The sequence below is a fragment of the Montipora foliosa genome, chromosome 5 (assembly GCF_036669935.1).
Source record: "Montipora foliosa isolate CH-2021 chromosome 5, ASM3666993v2, whole genome shotgun sequence".
Taxonomy (NCBI): domain Eukaryota; kingdom Metazoa; phylum Cnidaria; class Anthozoa; order Scleractinia; family Acroporidae; genus Montipora; species Montipora foliosa.
In genome coordinates, this window is record NC_090873.1 from 20,036,378 (window position 1) to 20,053,877 (window position 17,500).

Below are 17,500 nucleotides of genomic sequence, written 5' to 3' on the forward strand. Positions count from 1 at the left end.
CTTATCACTTCCGTTTGATTTGTTTGTAATGTCAACAGCCAATCAAAAACACCTCCCTCAGTGGGTCCCAACACGAGCTCTCAATTCCGTGGCACTGGCCAAGAGGATCACAGCTCTTGGAAACGATAATGGCTCTCCGATACGTAGCATATAAAAAAAAGATCGCTGCTTTTTACCAAGATTTGACATTTCAGTTGATTCTACAGCATAAAACGTAACGCTAAGAACACCTTGTGTGTCTGGTCGTCTCGAGATAGAGGTGAGAGATGGTCAATGCCGAATGCGGGACGACTAAAATGGCTTTGTTGTAAGCATGGTGGTTCACGAGTGATAGTTGTCTCTCTGGCCTTTTTGTGGATGAATTCCAGGATCTACCGATACAATTTGGCGAAGTTTTGAAAGCGAGCTACACATGTCAATTGATGCTTCACTTTGCTGGTAGGACTGGTTGGCCCGACACTTTATAAAGAACAAGAAAATGAGATCGGGGGGGGTCTTCTCCGTCTTGATGGAATGCGCCGAATTACCCGGAAATCTTTTAGGCGTGGGCAGTGAACGAAAGCAACTTGAGAAGTAAGAGATGGGCCGTCATCAAATGGCTCTGAAGCGCGGCAGGGGAAAAAGCGAGAAGAAAATTACCAGCCAGAGTAAATGGAGTAGCCCTAATGCATGTGTGCTTTATTGCAGACTTTTGATTTCTGAACAAGTTTTATCGTAGAAGATTGGCGGCACAGACGTAGTGCTTTTTTCGTTCTTGTTCGTAGCAAAAAGCTGTCTTTTTCTTGCTTGCGTGTAAAACGAACGGAATAGTGTATTGGAAATCGAGGCTCATCGTTCGGGATTTGAGACTGTAACCAGAAGTCATACCAATCAGTCGGTGCTATGAACACACAGTTTAAACGTTTTGACTAAAGCGTAACTGGAAAGGCAAATATTGATAGTATCGATTTTTTGCCTGGATAAAAGCACCGTGCATAGAGAAACATTTGAAACAAACTGTAGCTTTAGAGTAAACACAACGTGGTCTGAAATGGAAAAAGAAAACGTAGAAGCCTAAAGAGGTCAAAACATAAGGGACGGGTCTGACTAATTACAACGATATTTTTGCCACGGTGTGTGATTATGCAGAAAATGTAGATCGTAACAAGTGTTATTGAAATCCAAAATAGAAAATTGGGGGTAACCACAGCATTGTTCAAATGAGTCATTCATGCATAATATTTGTAAAGAGGCTCTTAAAATTACCCAAAGCAATGTATGGCGTTCTTTCTCAAATGAAGCTTAATTTTCTCTCAAAAATGCATTGTTACCCCCACTTTTCTTTTTGGATACCAAGGAGTTACTTAGTTAAGATCTACTCTCTCCGGAAACAGTTTTAAAACCGCGCAACAAAATATCCTTGTAGTCAATAAAGCATCACCGATAGGAAATTCGAGGGTATCTCGAGATGCGCAGAACGTTATGCGCAATAACAATAGTAGGTACCGTCCTTAAAATAGATACCTGGAAAATTCAAATTGCGTTGCTTCATAGTTCACGTTGGTAGGGACATCGCAGAGGGCATGGGGTCGAATCCCCGTGGAAAAGAAGGACGCCTGTATGTTTTCAGCGGTGTCCATAAAGCTGGTGACAATTGCCTTAAAATTGTTTAGTTTAAGTGCGCCGGGGGGGGATCAACTGTCTACTCTTCATGATATTTTTTAAATATATACAATCTGCACAGCCAGCCTTTGTTCAGCTGGCCTTTGCATAATTTTTTTTTTCTTGAAATGGGATCCCATGGATTAGCCAACTCTGTGCTAAGCGCCTCTTCGATGGCTAGTCTACCATCTCATTCAGATCCAGAGAGACCCTTCTTGAGTAGTTGTTTCTTACAACTCCAAGAAAAGCTTCCAAATTCAAAACCGCGTGCTAACCGAAAAGACCTGTATGCGATCGTGTAAATGTGTCCGCCACATATAGATGGTCCTCTTCTGTCCACCGCTTCACGCCAGCGGGCAAAATGCAATCAATCCGTCACCTTAGACGCTTTCCCTCCAAATTTAGTAACAAATGATCCGTGTTCTGTTGAAAGATCTGTATCCTTGTGGTGCTTCTATCAGCCACCACAAATTTGTTACATCATCATCCACTGTAACTTCCCGCGGGATTATTTTAAAAGGCCCGTTTCCGTCTCCCACGGGACCGAATGAAGAAAGAGTGAGCCATCCTTCCTTGAAGACATACACTCTGTGGTTGTTATAGGTCGGTTACCGCGATGTGGCCAGTTTGCCTATGGCTACCCCCCACGGGCAAGCCATATCCTTAAATACTATCATACCAACGGGGATCCCCCTCATCGAGAAAAAGATTTGAATTCGGCTATTTCCGGAGTCAGCAACGTACATGCGATACACTGTTCTGTTCAATAGCCAACACAATGAGGATGATTAAGTCTTGCCAAACCTTTATCTCCAAACCCTCCGAAAGCTCCGTGCGAGTTTTCCCGACGGTGTGTGACGAACTGCACCCGAATGATTCTGACCATCGAGTGCCAACAGATTAGGTTTCCTTTTCGGCTCAGGAGCTAAGCAAATATGGGAAAAATTGAACTGGCCTTCGACTGTTCCTTGAGGATCCAAATGTCTTTCTTGAGGAATTCTCCGTTCAAAGAATAAGTATTTTGACTCTGTGAATTGTGAGAATCGGCTACTAGTACGGTGGTCGTTGTGGCGTCATAAACAATGACACTATACGGATGGGAAAATCCTCCACAATCTTTCACTAGGCACGATTAAATGACTGCCAATCCCATCTTTTGGTCTCCACTGTGGGCACTGTTACAGGGCTTATCTGCCACAGGGAAAAACGACCATTTCACACTTACCGTGTAACCTAATAAGTGTCTGGTTAGTGATGGACGTAGCCAAGGTGTTACAGTTCCACGCCTTGTTGTCTTGGGCAACCATACTTGAACCCCGCATTGTCAGGTGTCACTCTTGAGCCAGCCAAAGAGAAAGAGAGCTTGACTTTGTCTCCGCCTCTTTTGCTGTGTCTTTCCATTGTACGACTGGACGGGCAGTCAAAGACATTAACGATTTCACTTCAACAGTGATTGCATTGCTGGTGCGAATTTAGTGTGGACAAAAGACACAATGTAGGCTCGCAAGGGGTGCTTAAAGTTTGCTCTTTTACGTGACCCAAAATGGGCTGATATCATTCACTATTTTTTCTTGCTCTCCCACAAATTTCAATCGCGTTACTAATTGCAACTTCCGACTGCAGAGGACTTGTTAAATGGCGTTCTGTTTCTTCAACTTAGCAAAGTTAGCCGCCGAATGACAATTTCTCCGACACTAAGTATTTCTAAAACCTACGCTTGCCTTGCGTGATGGCACTCTTACCGCGAAACAAACAACCAGCCATTAGCGTGTTCTGACGGTCTGTTCAAGTTCCTTTGTGTCTCGAAAACAAAAAGCTCCAAAAACTTTGTTGTTACAAAAGGGGACTCCACTTCATTTACAAGTTCATTTTCATGCGATATTAAGAGCCTCAGTTAGCACTTCGAAGTAGTCTTCTATAGAGGCGCGAATATTCCTTTTTTGATACTTTTCAAAGCTCGAAAATTTACTGCTCAATAATGGTCACTTGTTCCACTTAAATTGTTGACTTTTCCTTTCACTTGCTCCACCAGGTTAACCATGTTAGATTTTTAGCGTTTTTTTGCTTCGTCCAACTTGCGAACTTCGTGCCCCTTATGCCTTGTCCGCGTACAACTCTCGACATAAAGGTTCGCAACATGTTGGGCAATAATAACAGATCCGTTCCGATAAATGGACTGAACAGAGCGTAGAGTTCTTCAGATGATGTTCCTTCAACTGTTCAACTGGTTGTAATATGTGCGTTTTGGTTGCAGTCATTCGGCGGTGCGCAGTTGTACAAAATGCACAAAGGAATAATTGACAATCATTGCATCGCATTGTAACCTTTTCACCTTCAGTTGCACAACTATCACAGACAAAATCCAGCGTAGTATTTTCACCTACAGCGGCTAAATTCACCATGTTGTTGGCAACGAAATTAAGAGGAAAGTCTTTCCGTAAATCAAATTTCTGTGAACAAACCGGGCAGATACGTAACTTTACATTATTTGACAGTTTCAGTTTTTCGTTATTCAAACACTTTTTGCACATGCTGTGTAGGCATGGTAAAAGAACAGGCGACACAAACCTTTTCTTGCAGCTGGGACAAGCTATATCGGAAGCGCTGCGGCATCTCATCGGCAAATTTCACCTTGTTTTCGTTGCTTAGCCATCTTGGTTTGCTTTTCCGCAGAGTATTTCAATTTATGCGAAGGATAAATTTCTCACAGGTTTGCCTCAAAAATGTCGCCTCTCGGTTAACTTTTTGAAGGAAAACGAAACTACTCGACCAAGCAAAAAGTTAAACAGATTAAACAAACTGGACGCCAAGCTGCACAATAATGCGTGACAAAGATCTCCATGTAAACGGATGTCTAACTCACTAAGAATTGACAATATGAATAAATTAACGGGAACCATTCTTTTGAGTCTTTCGGGTCAAGATTTGCTCATTACACTCACAAAACAAATTTTAGCTGAAAGTTACAAAATTGGTTCGTCCACATTTTTAAAAGTGATGCCTTGGAGAGAAAAAAATGAATCCCCTATTTTTAAATCTGTTTATTGGACATTTAATAAGAAAGAGGCTTGGGCAGAGATCTTTAAAGGAATCTAAAAACAAACATTCTCTCATTGCACTATATCAAAAGGAAATAAGGCCGACATCAACGTTTTAACACCGGTCACGTGATCTGTGCCGTTTTCTATTTAAACACGAATGGTTTTGTAGTGGAGAAATAAAGGTCTGTTGTGCCTCTAAAAGTCAGTAACTTCAAGCGATAAATTTTGGGGAAGACAAGAGGCGAGCTCGGGACTCTGCTTGAAACAGAGCAGGTCGAATTTGCATACATACATAATTGACCACTGCCCATAGGGGCTTTTCAGGGCCGATGAAACACAATCAACGAAACGACAGAACAGAACAACAGCAACTGTTGAGAATCCCAACTGGCCGGAGGCTAACCAGTGGCTATTTACAAGAGTAGCGGAGAAGTTGAATCACGAAAAAAAATAAAAGAGTGCTCAGAACGGGTCTTGAATCCTGGGTCCTGAACTCTCCATCTCAAGGCAAGCGTCCTAATCACTGGGCCACACTGCTTCCTCAAACAAACAGTGGCCGATCCCCTTGCCTCACAAGAAAGAGACAACGACTAGATTGGAAAATTGACTGAAATGCGTCCTTAATTTAAACAGGAATAAAGGAAACTACCAAGAAATAGTCGAAGACCAGTTGCCTAGCTTTGAGCTGTAAAGGACACCAAACAGAGTAAGGAAACAAAAGAAACTGGATTGCTGGAGAGTGCTTTCCCGCGCTTAGGAAGTAGCGCCTGTCGTACTTGATTCAAGATCGGATTGGTGCATTTCATTATTTGCGCATCTAAAAATGAATGACAAGAGACATCAATTGGGGCGTGGCTTTGGTAGGTAGGTAGGTAGGTAGGTAGGTAAAGTACACCTTAGTTAACGTCGGTAATTCCTTTACCCTCCAGAGGGTATTCTCCCAGGAAGCCGACGGTGGCTTCGCGATATCTGTGATTACATTGTCAAGTCTTGACGAAACAAAACCATATTTAGCGATAAAGAGAGCGAGTAAATGAAACAAGACAATAATACCGAGGTGACCCTTCTCAAAGCCTCCCATATTAAACAGGAGGTTTTCTGTGGTCCCCTCGATAGAAGTTAGGGAAAAGCATGTCAATATTGCAACAACGCAAACTATGATTGACTAATTGAGTGATCCGACTGATTCATTGAAACAACAGCTACGATTACAATATCAAAAGTGTATTTACAGACAAGACAATGTAATGTTCACATCGTTGATTATATTTTCAGTCGCTAATTAGCTATAATGATATCATTGTTTGAAGTTCACTAAATCGAGAATCTGCGCGAACTGGAAAATGAGACGCTCGCGAAGTTTGGTGAAGACCAAGAAGTCGACCCTATTTTTCATATATATAATTCCACTAAAACTCTTCCCTTGCGTATGATGCCCGCAGTAAAGTGTACCAAATTTTTCGACAAAAAATGAAATTGACGTCGACCTACTTAGACACAAGAGAAGTGTTATTTAAATTCTTGCTGATATGCCTCGACCTGGCAAGTTCTCCAATCAATATGACAGACGACTCAAATACATAAATTCTATCAGTGCCATAGTTGTAGCTGGAATCACAGTGTCAAGCGGTGTAAGTCGATGGCTGTGAAGTTATGGGAGGAATGGGTTCAGTGGCCCGCAATGGTCTGATTACGGGAGACGAGCGGGTTAGTAGGTCACTCATGACTCGTCCCGCGGGACGCGTACTATCTAAGGGCTGCAACAAGCTGTGGACGGTGTCTTCTCCACACGGCGAGACAGCTGAAGAATATGATAACAACAAATATAAATCAAACACAAATAAAATAAACACATTTCCATTTCTTTTTTCACTGACCGTGGCAAATGAGTACGAGTGCAAAATATTTGTGGCATAGAGCAATATTTCCACAACCTGAAAGCATTTAGTCCTGTTCCGGGACTCCCTCTTACCCCGCCTTGAAAATGGGCCTGGAACCCAGGCCGCATTAAATCTTTCTTTCCTTACAAGGACAGACTTAAAGCCGTGGCCAAATGGCTAAGGTTTATGTAGAGCTGCGTGTTGAGACTGCAATTATTTTTATATCGGAAAAACTAAACGACGATTGTATGACAGAAAAACTGAGCATTATTCCTAGGATATAAAGTTAGATAAAAAGTTAAACGAAATTGAATCACAAGCTGGACTATTTGTTTCTTTGCATACCAGTTTGTGTTGATAACGCAATAATGAAGCAATAATGTTCCTATTAAATTCATACATACAGTATATATGCACAGTCAAACATCGATTATTCGGACGTAAATTGTCACGATTTTTTTTTCTGGTCAAAATTTGTTCGTGAATATTAATTAATAAGAATGAAAAATGCTTCTTAAAAGCGTGTGTCACCTTGCTTTTATTGTTGCTAGTTAAAAGCACTTTCCTTCTGAAACTCATTGTTAGAGGTAAAGTACTGCAGATGATATGAAATTCTGACTCCGAGCTGTTTTGTCGCTTAGTGATATCCTATGCTATATTAACTAGTTCAGCCTTTACATCGATTTATTGCGATCTTCTCTCAGTCGGTACATTTATGGGATCGGGGTTTTTTATCCTCGTTTGGTCACGACGAGGCATAATTTAGATGTTCTCTTCCTGACACTGCGAATCACACAGTAATTTTCATGTAAGATTTTTTTGTCGGAGTTTCAAGGTTCCCTTTATTTACATATCCAGTCTGGCATCTAATGCAATATGATTGGCTCATTCCGAGCATCCGCCTGTAAGTAATACAGGACTCTCTCTTAAGACTCTCTCTTTTCCCGCCCGGCGTTCCAGGCCCATTTTCAGGGCGGGGTAAGAGGGAGTCCCGGAACAGGACTAGAAAGCATTCTGATTGCATTAAAAATGGGACAGGAGAAAACAAGATACCAGCAATGGAGCGCATGACTTGCAAACTGTCCTAACAGATGAATGTGGACGGCTTCAAACAGATGAAAAAGGAGTCGATCGTCTCTTTACCTGTCTTGGGCCTCGTCGGACAACCTTCCCTCTCGCACCAACACACCAGCAGATATATCCATCGCATCTACCTGGGATAGAAGATAACCGTTTACCCTTCTTGTTCTTTACTTTGGAACCTACACCTCCTCAATATGAGAATAAGAGCTGGAGGACCCAGCAGTGACAACTGCGTATAAGATATGCAATTTTCTTCCTTGTTCGAAGTTACTTTAAAAATTATTTTACTCAAGTCGCTTGGGGAGAAATTCAACTTAAGATCTAGGAAAATAGAAAATCAGTTTCTGGGAAATAGCAAAACAATCCAAACGTTAACCAATGATTGCCACCAACCATCAGAATAATAAGTATTTAAAGGGACTGGGGGGGGGGGGGGGGTCGGCCGGAGCAATTGGAAATGTGGCATAACAAAACTTAAGTCTCTAGAAAACGATTTGGAATCAGTACTTGAACTAAAAACACTGTTTGCCCTTGTTTGTAGTTTCAAAGTGTGTAACAATAAAAGAACAGAGTCGAGTTTCAAAGGAACAATTGGCACTTTCTTGTTCAACGCAAAGAAAAACGCAGATTATTGTCCACAACCTAGTTGTTTCGTTCGTGCAGAGTTTGAAACTAGCGTATCAGTTCCTCATTCCTCCTTTAGAGCACATCCAAAGCACAAGTATAACATACTCACCAAAGGAGGTGGTAGCGGTGTTATGTGGCCAGCATCTTCGATTAGATACGAGTTATTTACCGCGTTGATGTCAAAATCATGTCTCTGATTATTACTTTTTGATGGTTTCCAGTCCCTCAATGAATCACCTTTTTGCGATGTCGGAACCAGTTTTTTAGTTTTCGCACGAGCACGTATTGCCTGTCCATCACTCTCATCATCCACAACTGAAAACTTAGTGCGTACTCTGCGGAGTGGAAAGGGATAGCAACTAATTGATCTAGCATGCAGTGCTTTTATTGCTAGCGATTGTTTTATGAGCCACAATGTTGGGGTTGAGATAGGGCGACGGGGCATGGCGAAAGAAAATTTTACCACAATTGTTTGTAATCTCGCAATCTGATTGGCTAATTTGCCGTCGTCGATAAGAGTCTAGACAACGCTGCTCGCGTCAAGCTCGCGTCAATTTGTTACGCAATGTAATAGCCAATCAGGAACGCTCGTTTTGGGAAATAAACCAATCACATTGCGAGAAAGTTATAGACAACGCTTGCTCTTTCTTTGTGTCATGATTTTGGTCACGCTCTAATATCGTTGTCGATAAGAGTGAACCACTTTCGATTTGTTAAATGGGCACGGCCTGGTGGAAAAGCCTGTTGACACGAGAGCCCCGACCAGTGATTAAAAACACGCCGACTACCACAGCAAGGGCGGAGGTATCACGTTTTAAAGTGGCCTGATGGAATTAACCCTTCACCACAACACGGGAATAGCGACAATGATGACAAGTTAAGGCCAACGACTCTTAGGGCGTAGGGCAAACGGCGAATCTTAGTCGCGTCGAATTTATTAAAAATAGGTTCCACAAAGAGTCGACCTCGTTTCAGCGTGGTAGCAAACGTCGAACCTCTGTCGACCCAATTGCACAAGTTTTACTTCATTAGAACACGGGAATAAGCAAGTGTCCCCATGCTATTGACTCGATGCGTGGTTAGTTACTGCTAGGACTCGTTCGCGAAATGCCGATATACAGTGCTCGTCGTGCCTTTCTTTGGTAAGTAATTGCGAAAAATAGAACGAGAATACTCGCATTAAATACAGCTCTGAGAACAGTGTATCAGAAACGACAGCTGGAGCAATAGCTGTCGTCTCTGATACACTGGAGAAGCGGATTCATTTCCATCACGCTGTGCGAAGTCAGCAATGAGAACAATAACTTTCGAGGGCTCGCCATTCCCGGTCTCGAAATTGCCTTTGTACAGCGCATGCTTGTCAGGAGGGAGGGGGGAGGGGGGATTAGCGTGTGGCAGATGGGGGAGTCGCTATATTTGTGACGTTTGCGCAGTCCATCACATTTGAATCAATTATTTTGTAACTTGCATGATTTATGAAATGAGTTCAGCGCGTGTTTAAAACGGCGTTTGCTGAAACGCCAAACCACTGTCGCATTATCCGAATTGGCCAATCGAACCAATTAATTTGAGTCACACTCAATTGCGGCAAACGTCACACCATTCATGCACCTATTTCAAAATTAATAGGTTCGACGAATTAAGTTCGACTAACATTCGACGTTTGCCCCCGGCCTTAGTTTTCTCGAGAAACACTTACTAATTAACAAATTACCTGTGTGAAGGTAGTTTTTCGGGGGAAATCTTCATGACTGCTATTACATTTCCACGCTCATCATACACCACATCTTTGATGCCTGGTGGCCGGCCATACTGGGCCTGTAAACAAAGACACACGACAAACAATAATCAATACAACAAAACGAGGAAATCTGCGCAATCGCAATTCGACAGGCGTCTAAAACCGAGCATCGTTCAGTCAATACGGCAGTGAACAAGCTAGAGAGATTAGCACTGTCAATTTTACAAGACAAATGGGTCATTCTTTTTTATGTGAACACATCAAAAAATGATGTCGAAAATAACGTTGAAAAGCAGTTAACAAGCTTGAAAGCTAGGGAAAGTAGGGGTAATTTCTGACGTGGTAACCCGGTCGGTTTCTTTGATCTTGGCCCCTTTTTCCCGAGGGGGGCATTTGATCTTCCATACCCCAAGGGGGTAAATTCTTAGAGACACCGTATAATAATCACTTCATTTAAGTCAAGTATTAAGTCGAGCACGAGTGCTCTACTAATTGGGGAGACTACAAATCAACTGAAATCAGAAAAAATCAAATCAAATGTTGGGGTGCGTTCGATTGAACGTATTCCGGAATAGGAATACATGGAATATAAGTTAGAAATCCTTCGTTTTCACGGAGATTCATTTTAAAATTGCCAAACACCTGCTAAATGCTATTTTGAACATATCTTTATTATCCTTGCTGCTTCGAAACTTGCCAAACATACCGTGTTAATCATCACTCCACGTATTCTTATTCCGGAATAAGGTCAATCAAACGCGTCCTTGGTTTTTGAGGAGAGGGGAAAACCGGAGTACCCGGCGAAAACCTCTCTGAGCAGAGTAGAGAACCAACAAACGCAACCTACATATGACGTCGAGTTTGGGAATCGAGCCTGGGCCACATTGGTGGGAGGTGAGTGCTCTCATCATTGCGTCAGCCCTGCTCCCCACACACCCTCCATAGTGGAATGGCCCCTATCAACTGAGCTATCCTGGTAAATCGCAAGTTCAAGTTTTATCCGGGCCCGCAAAAGGTGAAAGAAATGATGTGGGAATCCCAATTTTCAAAGAGTATATTTCAAAAGCGAGTAATTCCATCTGAAGTTTAATGTTTAGTATTGCCTTTTGTCAGTTTAACTCTGATCTTACTAAAAACAATTAAATTTAGTAAATATAAGAACACTACTTTTAAGGTTCAAAAAACCTTCTTTTGAAGATCCAGAAAGGTGCTTTAAGTGTAAAGATACAGTTTACATTCATTTTTTTTTACCGTTCCTGTTTATTTTCTTATTTATCTTTTAATACTTATTTTACCTGTGAATTAGAAAGCTGACTAGCACTCCAAGATCGAGAAGTATTGGTTATTGAAGACCACGGATAACTTCCAAACCTACTGTTTTCTGTCTTTCGCTGGTTATTTTGGGACCAAAACACCACAAATAAATGTTAATTCAATAAACAAGTCTATCATTTGGTATAAAGTTTATTTAATATAGTATATTCGAGAGTCAAGCCTGAAGGAGACTTTGAGGGTGGACGTTTTGGTTGTACCCGGCCATGCTCCGAGGTTTCTGATGCGGTAAAATATCACGTATATTTTGCGTGCAAATAAGAAAGAGCAATGAATCTATAGAAGGAAACGGCAAGAAAAGTTCCAAACCTTGCCCCAATTCATTGATTTCCACGACGAGTTTAACATAGGTCCCCCTTCACAGAAGAACGTTTTAAAGATTTTTGACGTATATAATATTATACATATAGTTTACAACTTATTGTCTAAAATTAACTTTATCATGTTTAATCCCTGACAAAAAATTCATCACAGTAATAGGTGCAGTTTTTCCATAATGGGTTGGCCACCATGAAAATTGATGGGCTTTGACCTCCGGGCATCTTCTTTTCTTTTTTACTAAATTTGCCAAATTTGGGCTCATCAGAGGTGGGTCTTGTTTTAATTGTCCCTTCCACAAATCTCGTTCCCAGGGTCTCTCTTCTCTGCATCCATTGTCGTTGAGGACAATGGAGGCAGAGAATAGAGACCCAGGCAACAAGGTTGCCCTTCCAATTGTATACATGTAGGCCAGACAGTTTGTCTTAGACAGTTTATATTCCTTCTTGAGTCTTAGCCTCTTTATTGTTTTTACGTCTTTCAGCTTTAAAGTTTTAATTTTACTTTTTTTTTGTTTGTTTGTTTGTTTCTGTGGCTTCGTTACATTCTTTGTTGATTTTATGTGATACTGAGTGATGTGCTCTAAGATGTGCAATTCAGCGACCTCCTAATTTCTTTGCTAGGTCATGCAAGATACATCCAGAAATGCCTCTATTCCAATAGTCCATGTGTGAACACTGAAGAAGGCTAAATTTGAGGTGACACATCTTAGAACACACAATTTGGTATGTATCAAAGATATCAACTACAATGAGGCTCATTTTGCTTTCTCAAGCTGGTACTCAAACCCGCAAGAACACCGGCATACTGTATTTAGCAATGAGTTTTCCATTTTGTTTTTAATTCAAGGGAAAAGCAAATGATTATCATTTCGTCTCACACTGTACCTTCAGAATAGAAGTAGATGAGGACAACATTGTCAGCCCTGTGGTATTTACTGGGTCGTGTCTAACATTATCCTGCAGTTGATGTTCGTGTTTGTTCAAAAGGGGGGAAACATCAACTCCAGAGAATGATGGCAGTTTTCCTTTGTGTGGTTTGAATGGTACGCGCATCTTCTTTCTATCTTGGATCTAAAACAAAGATAACAAAGTAAAGTTTGAGAAAGTTGCTGCAAAAGCTACATTGTAGATGTTCAAGAAAGCTAAGAGAAAGTCTATTAAACAACAGAGAGGTGCTACAATAACATATTAGATAGATCTAATTTTAGGCAGAGAAAAATCAGTACGTCTTTTCGAGGGTTTTGCAATATTGAACAAGAGTGACTTATGGAGTTTGAAGTCCTTTGCCAAACGTACTTTTTATTACACATTCATCCTTAAATGAATATACGTACAGTTATTTACGAACTGGGAAGTCTGTATAGCGAAAAACCGTGACCAATGTCTTGAAAATGCTGCTCTAGGCCGCAGGCTGAGGGCAGCTTTTTCAAGACCAAGGTCACAGTCTTTCCCTATATGAACTGACCCTGGTAAATAACCCTTTTTTTTCCTCTCTCTCTCTCCCTTCCTCTCTGAAATCAGTTTTGCACTTGATAGCAAATGCAGTAAGCGACTTACAAACTGAACGTTTCAAAGAGAAATATTTTTATTTGAATTATATTTCCATGCCTCTTGTCTAGTAAAAATCTGTTTTGAAACACTTAATTCTGTATGTAAACGGATTCAGTACATCAAAAAATGGACATTTAAGGTCATTACACAAGTTTACGAAACAAGGGCTAGGATCCCTCCCGGGTTGGCAGGCAAGATAGAAAAATTCTGCCCACTCCCAGAGCCAATAAGATTGTAGGATTCCCAGAATTCCGCCCGCTCATGCATTGAGAAAAAATAAAATAGGTGTATCCGTGAAGTGCAGGTTATAGATGAGGGGAAGCATAACAGTGAACCCACTTTTTCAAGTCAGTGTCAGAGACATTTGCATAAATTTTCCAGGTATTAAAGTGCAAGGATCACTTCTCTCCTTACCAGTTAATACCGGTAAGTAAAGAAATAAAACAAAAGAAGGAAAAAACAGAGAATAAAACCAACAAATATCATTATGGAGATGCCAGAAAAAAGTATTTGAGGAATCCTTGTTCACTGGGTCTTCAACCTCAGACAAGTCCTTCATCTCCCCATCCTTGAGAAAGAGGTCCGCCATTCTCTTGTCATAATGACAATATGCTACTTCATAAAATTTGCTATTTTACATGTATAAATACATACAGTACATGGTGGCACTATGGGTGGATTTGGGAATACATGTAAATTGTCCCAAATGCCTGTCACTAATTGCCATCACAGTTTTGACACAATGAAAACAATTGTGTTGAAAACACCTGACTTCTGTCTGTTTCTAGTCTAAGTAGCCAGCTAGTCTGCATTAAGTTGCTTTAAACATTACTATTATTATTATATTATTATTATTATTATTATTATTATTATTATTTTGGATGACTGGGAAGAAAAATTTTAATGCCATATCGCACAACCGTGCGCGGCCTTAACTGTTGTTTCCAAACTCCCTGCAGTATTGCCATTGCCAAAACTCAACAGATCATTACGTGTCTACCACATTTCCTGTTACTGAATGAACATTCAAGTAGACCCGACAAGATCTAACCTCGCCTCTGCCACGTTGAATTCGAAAATAAGGCCGCGCATGGTTGTGGGATATTAAAATTTTTCTCCCCAGTCCTCCGAATTACGTCACCAGATCACCTGGTATTATTATTATTATAAATCCTAGGGAACTTTCCTTTTGTCAGACCTGGCGAGCCAGACACGTCAGTTAGCAACAAAAATGCAACAATTTGAAGGATCATTAATTTTGCATGATAATCCCTTGCATTCTTCTGGGAGGGGTATACATCAAACTCGGAGAGTGTTAATTTGAAGGCATTGTAGAGTTAGTCCTTCCAAATGCCCAGTCTAGCCGGTCAGTTCTGTCAAAAGGAAAGTTCCCTAGGATTTACATGTAGACTAGCTGGCTACTTAGACTAGAAAAGCGACTCTAAATCAAAAACGACTTTCTCATAGCAGTTCCCAACACTTTGGCCTGCTGTTCTACATGTAGCTTCTGTTAGGCATACATTTTTGTTCTAATGTACAACAGAAACAAAATATTAGCAACACTACCATCACAACTAAAATTGAAAAAACTATCTGCTGGTGTTTCTACAGTGCACCTCAAAGATATTAATTTATCCAAAAGAATGCAAGCCAAATATGTTTACACAAAACATGGATGTGCATCTGTTTGCCTCTGCAAGTGAAATTTAACTCATCTGATTAGTGTGTAAAAAAAGATTGGCAATACTGCTACATGTATAATAACAATTTTTATTATATAGATACTGATGAAATACCAGGATTTCTCCTTTTACTAAAAAGTCATATCTTCACCGCACGCAGTGAACATATCATTTTTATCTTTCACATGTGAGGATATAGTTGTCGTCATGGTAATGAACATGATTAGCCAATAAAATGTGAGCGTCGTCCTCATTGTAAGATACTTTTTCTTCTCTACTACATTAACATTTTTATTGCAAAATTTTACATCATCATGATTTGCTTTTCATAACTTTCATATCTTGTTTCATGTTACCCAACATACGTGTTTTAGCGGTTGGTGACCACTTTTTCATCATTTTGAAAATGAAAAAAAACAAGTCGTTTTAAATCTGGACATTTCATCAATATCTATATAATAAACAGAACATTGCATGGCTGCTTGGGGATACGAATTTTATCTTCAAGTGCTGAAAGTATCTCTCACTTGTTCACTTCACTCACTCGTGAGAGATACTTTCAGCACTCAAAGATAAAATTCGTATCCCAGTGTGGCCATGATTGTAATATCCTCTATAAATTTGACAGAAGTATATGTTAGTGTTTTGTACACGTACAGGATCTGGTGTACTATACCTTTGCCTTTGCAGGCTCTTCTTGTTCATCAGTTTTCCTTTCAGCTGTTACAGGGGGTGGCTGGGCAGGGCTATCAATTGATAAAGGAGTCTTGGACACTTCTAAGGCCTCAAAAGGTGGCTCAGGTGCACTGGCAAATAAGGAAGACAAAACAAATGAAGTCATGAACAGCATTATTTTTGCACAGTAACTACAGAATTGGCAATGAAGAAGAGAATGATTACAGTGTATCTGGACAAGTTCTCAAATCAGTACAATTGTTACAAGCAATTTAATATCACTATTTTGTATACATGCACTTTTGCATTTCGACCCAATAATTTGTCCAGGCGTACATGTTCATCTTCAGGCGTACTTGCTCAGCTGATGAGTTTGATTAAAAAATGAATATGGATCCATGGATCCCAGCTGGTTAGGTTTGTAAGTTCTCCACTCTGCTCTATTAATTAAAGAGGGTGTATAATCTCCACATACATGTTCTTTAGTTTAATCCTATCTCAATGAAAACCAACATTTTATTTGATTTGTTCCATCCATCTCTAACAATAATTATTATTATTATTATACATCAGACTCACTATGAAAAATCTGATTGGTCGAGAGCATTCAATCAATTCACAATAGCTTGTGAACTTGACATGCTAAATGTAATATCTGCTGCAGATATTACATTTATCATGTCAAGTTCAATGGCTGAACGCTTCGCTTCTGTTTCTGAGGATGAATTATGTGGAAAATGTATATGAATAAAACAATTATTGAATTCGGTTTTCGCATATCATGAATTATCAAAACCTCGGGTCTGTGTTAATTATCTGCCTCAGCCTTCGGCTTCGGCAGATAACACAGACCTCGGTTTTGATAATTCATGATATCATGCTCAACCTCATCCAATAATTATTTAAAAACATTATTAGTAGAGCACCTGTACTCATTATTTACCTTAGATGATCGAGACTCAAATGTTGTACAATTGTATGCAATTTAGAGAGACTATTTCATGAAATTGCATCTTAATTGTGAACATCAGGGGCACTCAACTTAAATATGATTTAATAGTTTTTATAATGCCTCTATTTTTGAGTGGAATTAGTCAAATCGAGGAGTTTTGTAAGCATAGTCGAAGGTAAACTCGTCAAACTAATTTCACTCCAGACAAACAGATTCTGCATTCTAGAGATATAAACCAGTAGGAAAATATTCCCAAAGATCAAAGGCTCTGTTCACATGAACTGCTTCCAATGTCAGAGAAATAGGATGCATGCTAAATGACTCAGTGCAGTCAGGATTACATTTCACACCATGTTCAAGCTAAAACTGATGCTTAATTACCTGCTTTGTTCACTTTTATTGAACATGACCAAACCACACGTAGCATCACAGGGAAGAAGTGTAAAGGAGGTTTGGGAAGTTAAATCCTGCACCATTTACATGTCCCAGATAATAATAATAATAATAATAATAATAATAATAATAATAATAGTGGCTCATTGGTTAGAACATCAATAGTGGCTCATTGGTTAGAACATCTGTACTAGATCACGGAAGGTCATGGGTTCAAATCCCATCTGGGCTCCAGATTTTTCCAAGTTCCCAGTTGATGATGCTTAATATCTTTGAAGTATTTCTCATATTACTCACTTGGGAGATTATTATTATTATTATTATTATTATTATTATTATTATTATTATTATTATTATTATTATTATTATTATTATTATTATGATGATGATGATGAAGAACAAGTTTTATCCAAGCATCAAGTGTATTCAGTGCTGAGGCACTAATTAGTTCAAGGGATAATCGGAAAAATATTTGTCAAATCCAAAAAAAATTGGAAATCACAATTTTTTAGCAAATCAGTGTTGAAGAGTTTTTTAAATCTAAAATACTTTTACAAATCCTATTAAAATTATTGGATCCAT

At 39.8% G+C, this 17,500-nt stretch overlaps 1 protein-coding gene across 1 annotated transcript in view; it reads right to left on the minus strand.

Annotated features, from left to right (window-relative positions):
* Nucleotides 1-6,147: 6,147 nt before the first annotated feature.
* Nucleotides 6,148-17,500, minus strand: part of LOC138003739 (uncharacterized protein C2orf81 homolog) — an 18,819-nt gene continuing 7,466 nt past the window's right edge. The window contains 9 exon segments of the mRNA XM_068849961.1: nt 6,148-6,444; nt 6,447-6,483; nt 7,706-7,731; nt 7,734-7,776; nt 8,382-8,607; nt 9,987-10,090; nt 11,309-11,404; nt 12,551-12,736; nt 15,575-15,704. Of these exon segments, the coding sequence (XP_068706062.1) occupies nt 6,305-6,444; nt 6,447-6,483; nt 7,706-7,731; nt 7,734-7,776; nt 8,382-8,607; nt 9,987-10,090; nt 11,309-11,404; nt 12,551-12,736; nt 15,575-15,704 (988 nt within the window). The 3' untranslated portion in view covers nt 6,148-6,304.